The sequence below is a fragment of the Crinia signifera genome, chromosome 2 (assembly GCF_055691185.1).
Source record: "Crinia signifera chromosome 2, ASM5569118v1, whole genome shotgun sequence".
In the NCBI taxonomy this organism is placed as follows: Eukaryota; Metazoa; Chordata; class Amphibia; order Anura; family Myobatrachidae; genus Crinia; species Crinia signifera.
Window position 1 is genome coordinate 401,826,281 of NC_139218.1, and position 16,663 is coordinate 401,842,943.

At 48.7% G+C, this 16,663-nt stretch overlaps 1 protein-coding gene across 1 annotated transcript in view; it reads right to left on the bottom strand.

Annotated features, from left to right (window-relative positions):
- LOC146058330 (uncharacterized) overlaps nt 1-15,814 on the bottom strand; it is a 31,596-nt gene extending 15,782 nt beyond the window's left edge. The window contains 4 exon segments of the mRNA XM_083170602.1: nt 2,941-3,536; nt 11,092-11,218; nt 11,704-12,355; nt 15,284-15,814. Of these exon segments, the coding sequence (XP_083026728.1) occupies nt 2,941-3,536; nt 11,092-11,218; nt 11,704-12,339 (1,359 nt within the window). The 5' untranslated portion in view covers nt 12,340-12,355; nt 15,284-15,814.
- Nucleotides 15,815-16,663: the final 849 nt, after the last annotated feature.

Sequence of the window (16,663 nt, forward strand, 5' to 3'; positions counted from 1 at the left end):
TGAGATGGTCACTTGTGTGGTTTGGCCAGAATTTAGGCTCTATATCCCACTCTGCTGTAAGTATATGGGTTAATCTCCACAGTTTAATTTGATCTCCAATAGGCTGTGTGATTTGGCCGTGAGTTCAGCTCTATGTCACACTTAATTAATTTCTGGATATATGCTGTATTCTCCACAGGTTTTGATGATCTTATACCTGGGGTTAAGTAATTTTATACTGCATATATTACTGTGGGTGAGCTTTTCAAATTTGGCACATATACATATTTAGCTGTTTATTAGCGTTTAGATAGTGAATTGGGTCTGTGATATGGCCTCAAATTTTGGCTCTATGTCACATTTAATTTTTAAAAGTATATGTTGTATTCTCCTCAGATGTGTGATTTGGCCTCCTTGTTTTCCAATTTGGCTCTATGTCACACGTTACTGTTGGGAAAGAAATATATGGGTTATATTTCCCATAATACGTTTTGAGGCGTATTTGATGTATATACATATTACCGCTTATCACACTTTTCCTCCTATTGTTATTAAATGGGCTGGGTGATGTAAGTACTTTTTAAAGGACAGAGAATCATTTCATCTGGTTTCTGTAGCTATGAGTGGATACTTTTTGCTACTAATATATTCCTGTCTGGCTTTTTGCCCAGGATCTCAGATAAGTAATATTATATGTATTTAATGATACATTTTTATTTCTCTTCCATTGGTTACTGCTGACCTCTGCTGGTGGTTATTTATATATGTATGTTTAGCACACCTCTGCTGGCTGGGTTTGCCAGTGAGTTCTTATGCACAGCTGTTACAAAACATATAAATGGTATAGCGTTTTAATATTTTTCGCTATGTGCACACATCTGACTTCCACCTTTCTTTGACCTTATTGGTATTCGGTGGTATCTAAGATATTAGGTGCCTTACATTTGGCGGTGTGCTATGTTTTGATTAATGCTGGTATGCAGTATATTCTCTGCAGGTTACCCTGTAGGGGCAGACTGCGTGAGCAGAAGTAGTTTGTTCTTCCACTAGCACTAGGTCTAAGCAGTAAAATTACAATATATTAAACAGTGAGTATGACATAACAATAGATACACAAATTACATCCTATTCATCTGCCTATCACGGGTCTAGGACACGTGTTTCGCATTAAGTGCTTCTTCAAGCTAGCCAGCTACTCTTGAAAATGTATAAATAAAACCGCATCATCACACAACAGGAATAACGGTCAATAAAGACCAGTGGTAATTCATATAGATCTAAAACTACCACAACCTTTAATAAAATCTACACACCTCCCAACCAAGCCCAGGGCACACTCCCAAAAATTGGGTGACCAAATTTATATAAACAGTGTGACACACAAACAATAAAGCACATGTCACAAGGGAATACCACCTGAATATTACAAATTAACAGCATCCTATTAGAATCTGCCTACACGTTTTAAAACTCTTTCCAACACAAATCTTTACTTTTCCTCACCTTGTGTATGTATGTATGTTGGGATATTTTTAACCTCTAATTTTCGCAAGTTTGTGGAAAAATTCCTTGTCAAATACCAATTAAATAAAGACAACAGGAATCCCCACGGTTTTACTTAAAAAGAAAAACTTATCAAAATATAAGGATCGATCCTTGTCGATCAGGAGTGCATCCACAAACAACTGTCTTTTTCCTCCCCTTTTTTGATCGCTGACCCCCAGTTGGTCAGGATAGCACCCCCGCTACATACAAATAAAAATAGCGGCATTAGCCCGATAATATAGGGCAAGAAACAGAATCAATTGAGTGCAGAATCCAAAACCCCCTCTGTCGAGTATACAAAGCAGCCTGGAGAGCCCCCCCCCCGTACCACGCAATGCCCTATTCCCGGATCAGTATATAACAACCCCCCCCCCCGTACCACGTAATGCCCAATTCCCGGATCAGTATATAACAAACCCCCACCCCCCCGTACCACGCAGTGCCCTATTCCCGGATCAGTATATAACATCAAACCCCCCCCCCCCGTACCACGCAATGCCCTATTCCCGGATCAGTATATAACGCAGAGCCCCCCGTACCACGCAACGCCCTATTCCCGGATCAGTATATAGCGCAGAGCCCCCCCCCGTACCACGCAATGCCCTATTCCCGGATCAGTATATAGCGCAGAGCCCCCCGTACCACGCAATGCCCTATTCCCGGATCAGTATATAACGCAGAGCCCCCCCCGTACCACGCAATGCCCTATTCCCGGATCAGTATATAACGCAGAGCCCCCCGTACCACGCAACGCCCTATTCCCGGATCAGTATATAACGCAGAGCCCCCCCCCGTACCACGCAATGCCCTATTCCCGGATCAGTATATAGCGCAGAGCCCCCCGTACCACGCAATGCCCTATTCCCGGATCAGTATATAACGCAGAGCCCCCCCCGTACCACGCAATGCCCTATTCCCGGATCAGTATATAACGCAGAGCCCCCCGTACCACACAATGCCCTATTCCCGGATCAGTATATAACGCAGAGCCCCCCGTACCACACAATGCCCTATTCCCGGATCAGTATATAGCGCAGAGCCCCCCGTACCACGCAATGCCCTATTCCCGGATCAGTATATAACGCAGAGCCCCCCCCGTACCACGCAATGCCCTATTCCCGGATCAGTATATAACGCAGAGCCCCCCCCGTACCACGCAATGCCCTATTCCCGGATCAGTATATAACGCAGAGCCCCCCGTACCACACAATGCCCTATTCCCGTCACAGTATATAACGCAGAGCCCCCGTACCACGCAATGCCCTACACCCGTCCCCATAGAGCGTCACCACCGGCGTCCCAGCTACTAGCACCCGCGTTACACCCACCCCCATAGAGCGTCACCACCCGCGTCCCAGCTACTAGTACCCGCGTTACACCCACCCCATAGAAGGTCACCACCCGCGTTACACCCACCTCTTCCTCATGGACCTTCTGGTGTTTCACCAGCTCGGACCTCCAGCGGAAGCCTTTGCCACAGTCCTGGCACTGGAAGGGCTTCTCCCCGGTGTGGGTTTTCTGGTGCGTGTTGAGGTGCTGGCGTTGTACAAAGCTCTTGCCGCATTGGGTGCAGTGGTAAGGGCGTTCCCCGGTGTGAATGCGCTCGTGGATGAGTAGCGAGGTGTGCCGCCGGAAGCACTTCCCGCACACGTTACAGATGTATGACCGTTCCCCCAGGTGAGCCCTCAGGTGAGCTTTCAGTGTCCGCTTGTTGTAGAAGACTTTGCCGCACTCAGCGCAGGCGTGTGCCCGCTCCGTGCTGCTGGCGTTTGACCGGTCTAGGAACTTCACGCGGACTTTATCCACTCCCTCTGTGAAGGCCACTGCCTTCTCCTCAGCATTGTCCGCGGTCTGCCCCAAGGCTCCTCCCCCCACGCTCTGAGTGTTGCTGCACGCCACCGACCCTTCAGCGCAGAGCGGTAAGTTGTTGGTGCACTCCACAGCCAAGCTGCCAGCGGGGTCCAGGACATCTGGGGTCTTCTCAATGATGGCCTTCTCCACCAAGCCTTCACCTGGGCAGGACAGAGGAGACACAGGAGAGGTAAATGGGGTGTGCAAGTCCCAGCAACAGACAATGGGCCTGAATCCCAGATGTACGCTATGCCCATGTCACGCGTGCCAGCATAGATCAGCTGCCAAATGCAGTCCTGTCTACGGTGCCACAGTTGCGTTGGCCATTACAGCACAGCCCTCGGACTCAGATGGAGTCAACGTTTCCCGGATCTACATCGGTGTGTGTGCGCAGTTGTGGGGCAGTGGTGGCGGCGGCGGCTCTGGTGGGCATCTCTATACAAATCCCAGCCAGTCAAAACTGGCATCTGCAGCAGCAGTACTGCACTACTATGAATCTGGCCCGATGTCCCTAAATGTGCCCACATACCCATACAGCCACGCCAACGGTGTCCACCACATCTCAGTGCACCTGTACGCATGTCACCACATCGCATAACAAGACTACTATAATGATCTGTGTATGCATCAAATGCATAACTTCCTGCTTTCCTAATGAGGCAATGGAGAGCATGGCGGCGTAGTGGTTACCATTGCTCACAGGCAGCGCTGAGGTCAGTAGTTCAATTCCTGACCAGGGCCCTATCTGCGGGGAGACCTAGGATCTCCATGGGACATGTTCCACCATTAGCAGCATATAATGGTCACCGTAGTGGCAGAGAGGGGGTATCCTGTGACCACCCCCTCTGTACGCTGCCTGAGACACAGGTTACGCCACTGTACCCCATCCTGATGAAGCAGCCGCACAGAATATACAAGTTTCTGCTATCGCGTGGGCCCATTGTACCACGGAGAAATCAGACAGGTGTCACAGCAACAAAAATCCAACATTTTAATAGTTAAAACAGTGGTTCCCAAACTGTGTGCCGCGGCACCCTGGGGTGCCTCATAGCACTTGCAGGGGGGCCCTGGGATGGTGTTCCAGGAACAATTCATTGTATTTATGGTCAATGTAATAGGGAAAATCAGTGCTTATGGCTTCCAATCATACAATATTAGAACAAACTGAAGTGAATACTGTCCCTCACAACATAACTGGACCTAAGGATCACATATAAACACAATTTATTTAATGTAATATATATTTTTTTAAAGTACACAATAACAAACATTTGGCCTAGGGGTGCCACGAAAAAAATTCTGATACTCCAGGGTACCGTGATTCCAAAAAGTTTGGGAACCCCTGAGTTACTACTACATCTCAGTGCACCTGTGCGCGTGTCACCACACCTCATCACATAATTACACGTGGCACCGCACTACATCTCAGTGCACCTGTACGCGTGTTACCACACCTCATCACATAATTACACGTGGTACCGCACTACATCTCAGTGCACCTGTACACGTGTCACCACACCTCATCGCATAATTACACGTGGCACCGCACTACATCTCAGTGCACCTGTACACGTGTCACCAAACCTCATTGCATAATTACACGTGGCACCGCACTACATCTCAGTGCACCTGTACACGTGTCACCACACCTCATCACATTATTACACGTGGCACCGCACTACATTTCAGTGCACCTGTACGCGTGTCACCACACCTCATCACATTATTACACGTGGCACCGTACTACATCTCAGTGCACCTGTGCGCGTGTCACCACACCTCATCACATAATTACACGTGGCACCGCACTACATCTCAGTGCACCTGTACGCGTGTTACCACACCTCATCACATAATTACACGTGGTACCGCACTACATCTCAGTGCACCTGTACACGTGTCACCACACCTCATCGCATAATTACACGTGGCACCGCACTACATCTCAGTGCACCTGTACACGTGTCACCACACCTCATTGCATAATTGCATGTGGCACCGCACTACATCTGTACATGTATCACCACACCTCATCGCATAATTACACGTGGCACCGCACTACATCTCAGTGCACCTGTACGCGTGTCACCACACCTCATCACATAATTACACGTGGCACCGCACTACATCTCAGTGCACCTGTACGCGTGTCACCACACCTCATCACATTATTACACGTGGCACCGTACTACATCTCAGTGCACCTGTACGTGTGTCACCACACCTCATCGCATTATTACACGTGGCACCGCACTACATCTCAGTGCACCTGTACGCGTGTCACCACACCTCATCGCATTATTACACGTGGCACCGCACTATATCTCAGTGCACCTGTACGCATGTCACCACACCTCATCGCATAATTACACGTGGCACCGCACAACATCTCAGTGCACCTGTACGCGTGTCACCACACCTCATCGCATTATTACACGTGGCACCGCACTATATCTCAGTGCACCTGTACGCATGTCACCACACCTCATCGCATAATTACACGTGGCACCGCACTATATCTCAGTGCACCTGTACGCGTGTCACCACACCATAATTACACGGGATGCAGTCAAAATCCCAATGGTCAAAATCCCGACATTTAAAATCCCGACATATAGAATGTAGGGTACTTGTTTCCTAGCACGGCGCCCATCGCATACCATACTTCGTGGTGTGCTATGCGATATTCATGTAAAATTAACAGGAGTGCTTGTACATTGCATTGCATGCCAGCAAATTGCATGCGATACGATTTTTAATTGTGAAAGCACCCTGATGGGTGCTTACAATGTTAAATGCACCCCCATTCCGAAGCGTGGCGAGCACAGCGGTACGCGTCCTCCTACCTTTTCATACCCCCACTATCCACGTCGGTGTGGAGTTGATTGTAGATAGTGTGGCGAGCCCCGCGAGGGGATGCGGAATACGAGCTCGAAGCGTGGCGAGCCACGCAAGGGGAGCCATAATACATGTAAAGTAATCCGTGTGCGCTCGCCACGCTTCGGGCTCGGTGGCTCGCCACACTATCTAAAGTCAACTCCACGACGACGTGGATAGTGGGGGTATGAAAAGGTCGGAGGACGCGTACCGCTGCGGTCGCCGTGCTTTGGGGTGGCGTTGCCAATGGGGGTGCATTTAACATTGAAAGCACCCATCAGGGTGCTTTCACAATTAAAAATCGTATCGCATGCCGCTATAGAGCATGCGATGCGACTGTATAAGATGTACTACGATCAAAACTGTTTTTTGACCAGACAGGCGGTATTTCATTCCCTACCAACCACTAGGGCAGGCATTCTCAACCACAGTCCTAAAGGCACACTAACAGTGCAGGTTTTAGTGATATCCAGGCTTCAGCACAGATGGTTTAATCAGAATCACTCAGTGTCACGTTTCGTGAAGCACCAGCTGGAGTGTAACGGAGGCTGGGTGCTTTAATGTAGGGCTGAATGACAGATTGGAGTGAAGCAATTGGATAAAATTAAACCTTTTTTAATACAGATACTGCAGTACAAGATATGAATGATGGCATAAAGAATAACTGTAGATATTGATAAACTGAAGGAAGACAATAATAAACAATACTTATTGGAGAGCTTGAAGATGATTGGGAAGTTGAATAATTGGATGATTGAAAGAAAGATTGGATGAAGAATTGGATGGTTGAATGATTGGATGAAGGATTAGAAGATGAAGTCCAGTTGAATCTGTGCTGAGTAGGATCGTCAAAAGGAGAAGAGAAAGTACTCTCTTGGTTTGGGGGCACGCTTTTTTATAAAACTTAACGTTTATTCATTGGTTGTTTTAAAATAGTTTAATAATAAGTACGGACATTACGTTTAAACATACATGACATACAAAACACATACACACAATTCCTTATTGTTGTGAACTACCATCTATGACAAGCAGTATCTTCTGCAAATTTGAGAATACTTTGTTAAATACTTGTGTGACAAACTGCTTATCTAGCGGTAGTGATATCCTTTGAGTGTTATAAGGAATTTTATTTTAGAGGACACCTATGTTAGGCGAGTGGATAGCGAATTTCTTTTACTGTGTTTTGTCAATATAAAAAATATTTTTTTGACAAGCAATTTTAGTAAGAGAGAGTACCCCTAGTATGGAAGAAAATAATGGGGGAAAAAAAAGGGGCTTATATCAGCATACATGCATTATCTTATTCTCTATAAGTCAATTTGGTCGTGTGGTAACTTCACAAAATCTGCTGCTCTATATCACTTCAGAGATATAGAATATACATAGTAGTAATAGGTTAGCAAAGACTGAAAAAAAGAGATTTAGGTTAGGTAGAGGTGTGTCAGTTTATCCCCGCAAGATGGTTTTTGCACGGGAACTGCTGCTGATTGTCGTAATGGATTGGTTTGCCCAATCCCCACAATTGAGCGAGTTTACTCCGTGCTTCAGTTGCAGATGTGGATAAGAAAAAGTAGGTTACTTCTATCCACGTTAGGGAAAGGACCCCCCTGATTGGCCAATGCCCTTGCAGGGAATAGTCCCTTCGATCGTGGGTGGGTATAACCAGAAAGTGATAATAGAATAGTAGTTAGATTGGTGACACTTATGGATTACCTCACACGCTGCTTTCTCCCATGTGCTCTTGGCATTGATGGGCGATGAGCGGTGCGTCTCGTCTTTTGGTGCCACCAGAAAATGGAAGATAATTATGTATAACGATTTTAAACAATTGAAAACTGCGAGAGAAATCTCTGTATCTAACACCAGACCTCTTGTAACTATAATAGCAAATGTTGGATAGTATAATATTATAGCAGTCCTGTGCTAATATTTTTAGATAATCAGCAGGAGCAAGTTAAATATCTATGCATAGAAGTTTCTTATAACTGTAATAACAGATGTTAAGCAGTGTAGCCATACAATCGTCTGATGCAAATGTATTAATTTAAGCAGCAGGAGCAATCTCTCTATCAGACACCCCAAGATATTTTTCTGTGGTCTCCCACATTCAATGTCTATACATAGAAATTTCTTATAGTAATAGTCACAAATGCTCGGTTGGTCCACTCGGGTAGTGGTAAGATCCCCCTTTTAGGGGAACCAATACACTGCTGCTGACATAATCACAGCAGCTAGCATTTGTGACTATTACTATAAGAAATCAGGGGGGTCCTTTCCCTAATGTGGATAGAAGTAACCTACTTTTTCTTATCCACATCTGCAACTGAAGCACGGAGTAAACTCGCTCAATTGTGGGGATTGGGCAAACCAATCCATTACGACAATCAGCAGCAGTTCCCGTGCAAAAACCATCTTGCGGGGATAAACTGACACACCTCTACCTAACCTAAATCTCTTTTTTTCAGTCTTTGCTAACCTATTACTACTATGTATATTCTATATCTCTGAAGTGATATAGAGCAGCAGATTTTGTGAAGTTACCACACGACCAAATTGACTTATAGAGAATAAGATAATGCATGTATGCTGATATAAGCCCCTTTTTTTTCCCCCATTATTTTCTTCCATACTAGGGGTACTCTCTCTTACTAAAATTGCTTGTCAAAAAAATATTTTTTATATTGACAAAACACAGTAAAAGAAATTCGCTATCCACTCACCTAACATAGGTGTCCTCTAAAATAAAATTCCTTATAACACTCAAAGGATATCACTACCGCTAGATAAGCAGTTTGTCACACAAGTATTTAACAAAGTATTCTCAAATTTGCAGAAGATACTGCTTGTCATAGATGGTAGTTCACAACAATAAGGAATTGTGTGTATGTGTTTTGTATGTCATGTATGTTTAAACGTAATGTCCGTACTTATTATTAAACTATTTTAAAACAACCAATGAATAAACGTTAAGTTTTATAAAAAAGCGTGCCCCCAAACCAAGAGAGTACTTTCTCTTCTCCTTTTGACTTCATTTTTACTCTCAGGGGAGCACCTCCACACAGTAACCGTGTGCCAAGGCACACAAATTATAGATTGTGGATACAAATATACATTAAACCTGATTTTCCAAATCATTTTTTTTGGTGGGTATTAGTGCATAGGTATACTGTCCCATTCCCCAATACCCCATGTTTACACTGAGTAGGATCGTAGCTGCAGGACCAGGGATGCGACCACGGATAATAACCGTCAGGAATGAAGAAAGAAGATGACACCCTTTTGGGGGGGGTTAACCTTGTCCTATCCTAATAGGCGGCAGAGGGTTCCGTGATGATATGGTGGAGCAGTGGACGATCAGCAGGGAGATCAGAGAAGACTTTCACCAGGATGCGAGGGAGAGCTGTAGTGGATACTACAGGGATAGCCAGGAGTGACCAATGATGTTAGCGGGTAGACATCATTGTACTGACGGCGGGTCTGGCCTGGCTAGTCAGACTTTAAGGGTAGAGCTGAGCAGTGATTGGCTGCACGTGTAACCTCACGCTTTGGAGCCGCGCAGCATAGGCTGTAGCAACCAAGAAGATGGCCGGAACGCAGACAGCCAGCATGGGTATCAGCAGCGGAGGTGAGTGCCAAGACAGAGGGTAGCATATCAGAGGTCTGTAGGACTGGGACAGCACAGGGAGCCAGGGTAGATGAGATGGTGGTCGTGACACTCAGGTACTAATTAAGTCACCTGTGCTCAAGCCTGGATATCACTAAAACCTGTTGGCGTGCCTTGAGGACCGTGGTTGGGAATGCCTGCACTAAGGGGTGGTGGGAGGAAAAAAATTGTGTGCACCGTGCCCGAAGCATTGCGAGCGAAGCAAGGGGCTGCGGTTGACTTCCAACTGTGTCCATGTCGACTATGTCGGCATTTGAGTCAAAAACCCATGTCGACCGAAAGTCATGTTGACTTTTCCACCTGTCTACATTCTATATGTCGGCATTTAGACCTTGTCGGGATTTTAAAGGTCGGTGTTTTGACCATGTCGAGATTTTGACCGTCTGTCAATAGCTGTCGGTATTTTGACCATCGGGATTTCATACCGAATCCAATTACACATGCCACCGCACTACACAAGTCACCACACCTCAGCGCGGCTGTACTCGCGTCACCACACCTCGGTGCGGCTGTACTCGCGTCACCACACCTCGGCGCGGCTGTACACGTGTCAACTTACCTCGGCTGTACACGTGTCAACACACCTCGGCGCGGCTGTACACGTGTCAACACACCTCGGCGCGGCTGTACACGTGTCAACACACCTCGGCGCGGCTGTACACGCGTCACCACACCTCGGCACGGCTGTACTCGCGTCACCACACCTCGGCACGGCTGTACTCGCGTCACCACACCTCGGCACGGCTGTACTCGCATCACCACACCTCGGCGCGGCTGTACACGCGTCAACTCACCTCGGCTGTACACGAGACAACACACCTCGGCGCGGCTGTACACGTGTCAACACACCTCATTGCATAATTACACGTGGCACCACACTACATCTCAGCGCGCTGTACACGTGTCAACACACCTCATTGCATAATTACACGTGGCACCACACTACACCTCAGCGCGGCTGTACTCGTGTCACCACATCTCAACATGAATGTACAGGTCATTGCACCGCAGCGAATCTGTACATGTGTCCCCTCGGTGGGCCTGCACACGCACCTATGGGCCAGATTAAGCATGGACGGCCAAAGCCACATCTTCCTGTAACGGGAATAGCCATGTGTGGTGTAGTGTGATGTGGTTTGGTGTAGTGTAGTGTAGTGTAGTGTAGGCCTTACCAAGAGATATTAGCGTCTCGGAGGTCTCCTTCATGACGTTCCTGTACAGTTCCTTCTGCCATTCCTCCAGCTCCATCCATTCTTCTTTGGAGAAAGACGAGGCCAGGTCATCAAATCCCATGGAGGGCTGCGAACATAAGAGGCACAGACCTGGATTACAATGGAGGGTTAATAAGGAATACAGAGGACTAGAATACAGTAACCGGCTTGTGGCTCCGCCATCTCCTCCGTGTCACACACAGGTTCACCTGACTCTGCAGTACCCCCGGCCTATCCCGACCACCACAGCATTACACGTGCGGCTCTCAGTATAGCACAGGTATAGCTGCAGTACCCCCGGCCTACCCCGACCACCACAGCATTACACGTGCGGCTCTCAGTATAGCACAGGTATAGCTGCAGTACCCCCGGCCTACCCCGACCACCACAGCATTACACGTGCGGCTCTCAGTATAGCACAGGTATAGCTACAGTACCCCCGGCCTACCCCGACCACCACAGCATTACACGTGCGGCTCTCAGTATAGCACAGGTATAGATGCAGTACCCCCGACCACCACAGCATTGCACGTGCGGCTCTCAGTATAGCACAGGTATAGCTGCAGTTCTCACCTTCTCCGTGTGGTTCTTCTGGTGCTTGAGGAGCTCGGACCTCCATCGGAAGCCCTTACCACACTCGATGCACTGAAAGGGCTTCTCCCCGGTGTGCGTCCGCTGGTGTGTGGTGAGGTGCTGCCTCTGTATGAAGCTCTTCCCACACTGAGTGCACTGATAGGGCCGCTCTCCGGTATGGATACGCGCGTGGATCAGCAGCGACGTGTGCCGGCGGAAGTTCTTCCCACAGATGTTGCACATGTATGTCCTCTCGTCCGTGTGGGCCTTCTCGTGCTTGGCCAGGTCAGTGCTACGTAGGAAGCTTTTGCTGCATTGGCCGCAGTTAAAGTTCCGCTCTCCGGAGAGTTTCCTCTGCCGCGGTTTCGGGGTCTTCCTGGGCAGGAAAGCCATATCGTAGCTCAGACATGGTGGGGCGCCATCCCCGATCTGTATCTCTTGCTCCACTGTGAGCTGGGTCCCCAAGTTGTAATCCACCAGGCAGTCCATGGACCCCCGCAACATGACGCCATCTCCATCTAACGGCGGCTCGCACTTAAGCTGACCCGGCAGCTGCAGATCCACCCGCGGGGGACCGGGCATCATGTCTGGGGCCTCGATCTTCACCAGCTCGGTGCCCACTGCCTTATCTTCCATGGCTGCTCCTCACCTCCTGAGGGGAGAGAAAACGTGCTCGGTATCAGGAGAACAAATATGACAACGAAATGCAAAATCCTAAACGGTAATAATACAGTGGAGGTAGAGAACACTGTAGCGGCTAGTCGTCATGTGGCACTACGTCAGCTACATCGCTAACAGCAGAAGAACATCCACTGAAGCCGATCCCAGTGGTGCGATCTGTGCTTTGATGTGCGCGCTCCCGCGGCACTTCATCGCACAGTACAAAAAGTATGTGCTGCACATACTTTTTGTACTTGCTTTTCATCGCATTGCATGCACAATGCATGCGATGCTATTTTAGCCCAGAACGCACGCCGGGATCGGTGCGTGTATGGGCACCTTACGACCTTGAACCGCGCACAGCCATATGCCAAGCAAGCCGCCCTAAACCAATCCCAGTGCAGAGATTCCCTGTCTCTGGCGTCACAGTGCCAACAAACTGACCCTACTGATGCCAACAGCAATTACAACTAAAGGTGGGTACACACCTGACTCACATGGCGGCGGACCCATCACGGCGAGTGTGCACTCACTGATTAAATGCTGTCATGTAGTATACTTAGCTGTTTGGGTGTTTCAATTTGTCCTCCGAACGTGAGGTGTACGGGCGGTAGGCAAACTGCGCATACTGACAGCCCCGATATGTCCGCAGATACAGCCGCCATGCTGCAGTATGTATGTGCTGTATTATATATCTGAATATAGTGTACCACAGTACACAGAGAAAAAGACGACTGCATTAGTTACATTAAAATGTAACTTTTATTAAGTCGGTTAGAAAAAGGTCCTATAGTGCCCCTTCAGCTATAGATCTGAACTGGGTGTAGGAACTACAGAGGAAATACTAAATTATCTCCACAATTACATATATCACAGACAGACTAACATACAGATAAACAATTGTTGTACCAATAGGTTACATTTACAGGCAGTCTATATAAATATTTCAGGAGAATTCCTTCCAACGAGCTGCTTTACTTGGCTCCTGTAATTAATAGCGAATAATTCTGTGCTGAGATTCATGAGACACTGTCCACTGGAAGTCCCTTGTATATCACCGTATTGTTGCATGTATTTCAGATACCAGTTTTGAAGAATTTAACAGTGATCCCCATGTGACAGTATACCTGTGTGCGCTGTACAGTGATCCCCCCGTGTGACAGTATACCTGTGTGCTGTACAGTGATCCCCCCGTGTGACAGCATACCTGTGTGCGCTGTACAGTGATCCCCCCGTGTGACAGTATACCTGTGTGCGCTGTACAGTGATCCCCCCGTGTGACAGTATACCTGTGTGCGCTGTACAGGGATCCCCCTGTGTGACAGTATACCTGTGTGTGCTGTACAGGGATCCCCCTGTGTGACAGTATACCTGTGTGTGCTGTACAGTGACTACCCTGTGTGACAGTATACCTGTGTGTGCTGTACAGTGACTACCCTGTGTGACAGTATACCTGTGTGTGCTGTAGTGACCCCCCTGTGTGACAGTATATACCCATGTGTGCTGTACAGTGATCCCCTGTGTGACAGTATATACCTGTGTGCGCTGTACAGTGATCCCCCCGTGTGACAGTATACCTGTGTGCGCTGTACAGTGATCCCCTGTGTGACAGTATATACCTGTGTGCGCTGTACAGTGATCCCCCCGTGTGACAGTATACCTGTGTGTGCTGTACAGTGACCCCCCTGTGTGACAGTATACCTGTGTGTGCTGTACAGTGATCCCCCTGTGTGACAGTATACCTGTGTGTGCTGTACAGTGATCCCCCTGTGTATACTGTGTGCGCTGTACAGTGATCCCCCTGTGTGACAGTATACCTGTGTGCGCTGTACAGTGATCCCCCTGTGTGACAGTATACCTGTGTGCGCTGTACAGTGATCCCCCTGTGTGACAGTATACCTGTGTGCGCTGTACAGTGATCCCCCTGTGTGACAGTATACCTGTGTGCGCTGTACAGTGATCCCCCTGTGTGACAGTATACCTGTGTGTGCTGTACAGTGATCCCCCTGTGTGACAGTATACCTGTGTGCGCTGTACAGTGATCCCCCGTGTGACAGTATACCTGTGTGCGCTGTACAGTGATCCCCCAGTGTGACAGTATACCTGTGTGTGCTGTACAGTGATCCCCCTGTGTGACAGTATACCTGTGTGTGCTGTACAGTGATCCCCCTGTGTGACAGTATACCTGTGTGCGCTGTACAGTGATCCCCCTGTGTGACAGTATACCTGTGTGCGCTGTACAGTGATCCCCCTGTGTGACAGTATACCTGTGTGCGCTGTACAGTGATCCCCCTGTGTGACAGTATACCTGTGTGCGCTGTACAGTGATCCCCCTGTGTGACAGTATACCTGTGTGCGCTGTACAGTGATCCCCCGTGTGACAGTATACCTGTGTGCGCTGTACAGTGATCCCCCTGTGTGACAGTATACCTGTGTGTGCTGTACAGTGATCCCCCTGTGTGACAGTATACCTGTGTGTGCTGTACAGTGATCCCTCTGTGTGACAGTATACCTGTGTGCGCTGTACAGTGATCCCCCTGTGTGACAGTATACCTGTGTGCGCTGTACAGTGATCCCCCTGTGTGACAGTATACCTGTGTGCGCTGTACAGTGATCCCCCTGTGTGACAGTATACCTGTGTGCGCTGTACAGTGATCCCCCGTGTGACAGTATACCTGTGTGCGCTGTACAGTGATCCCCCTGTGTGACAGTATACCTGTGTGTGCTGTACAGTGATCCCCCTGTGTGACAGTATACCTGTGTGTGCTGTACAGTGATCCCCCTGTGTGACAGTATACCTGTGTGCGCTGTACAGTGATCCCCCTGTGTGACAGTATACCTGTGTGTGCTGTACAGTGATCCCCCTGTGTGACAGTATACCTGTGTGTGCTGTACATTATCTATCGCCCTATGTACGTACATGGAGGGTAACCCGTCTCGGAGTCACCGGTCCGGCCGCATCTCACATCCCATCCCTCCTCCCGGTGGTTGCGGCCTGTGCTGGGCCCGAGCCTCGGGATCTTCCCGGTGACACAGCCGCTCTCAGCACCTCCAGCTGCGGCCTGACCCGGCCAGCTCGCCCTGCCCACTTCCGGCACTTTGCGGCATCCCTGAGCGGACAGACTACAACTCCCGGCATGCAGTGCGCCGCGCCTGTGTACGCACATCTGCTTCCCTCTGAAACTGCCATTGTATCTTAGTTCCTTGTGCGGACTGTTCCTACTTCCAGGGGGGCAGCTTATGTAGCAATCAGGCCATGGCGTCGCCTCCTCCTCACTTGTATAATGACATGGGCAGGGACACAGTACAGGGAGCGGGTGAGAGGTGACTCTGGTACAGGGGGTGGGTGATGTGTAACAGTACATATTAGGATATCACACTTGCTGTCCTTACCAGGGCTGCCATCAGAAATTGGGAACCCAGGACAGAATATTGGCAGAAATGCGGCAGTGCATACGCCGAACATCAGGTCCCTTGTGAACGGAGCTGAATAAGGTCCTATATGTATTCAGATATAAGTACATATTAATCCATAATCAGGCAGTTTATTTTGACTCATGAAGTTGCAGTACACATGATAATCCAGTAGATGGCGCACCAAGACAAATCCCATATATCATAGATTACTGATCATGTTACACTGGATTATTGGTTATCGATGACTGATCATTATAGTGGTGTAACAATGCCGTCTCCGAGGAGATCGAATCTCCCCGAATTCCACCAAAGCCAAGTAAGCTGGGGTACGGCGGTTAGGTGAAAGCAACCTAACGGGGGCAGAGATAACGGGATGTGGCGCAGTGGATAACTTTGGGGTGATTCAGATGTTTGGGGTTTGCGCATGTGCGAATATGTACCTGCCCAAACCCTCATAGTGACACTTTCACATTCGCAGGAGCGGCTGCACAATAATGGGCGGGGCGAAAGTAGGGAACGCCCAGTATTTCATAGAAACGCTGGTTGTACCCCTGCGAATGCCGGCCTGTCGATGCCCACATGACGTTCGTGCCCACCCTGTTTTCGGACATCTCCGGGTACGATAAAAGAAAGTATAGAATTTTATCAACAAACCGAGAAAATAAACATTAGATGTGAGAGGCCACGGAACGACTTTTCCTTTGTGCAGCCAAGTGTGAGGGTGTGGAAGCGTACAGTGCTAGTGCGGGGACCCGCTAGGCTGGGGGGGGGGGGGGGGGTGGTGTTTACCTGCTCGCTACACAAGCGCCTGCAGTTTCCTGGAAGCGTCGATGGACACAGGGCCGGTGCAAGGCACCGGAGCGCCCCAGGCGAGTCGGGGTGG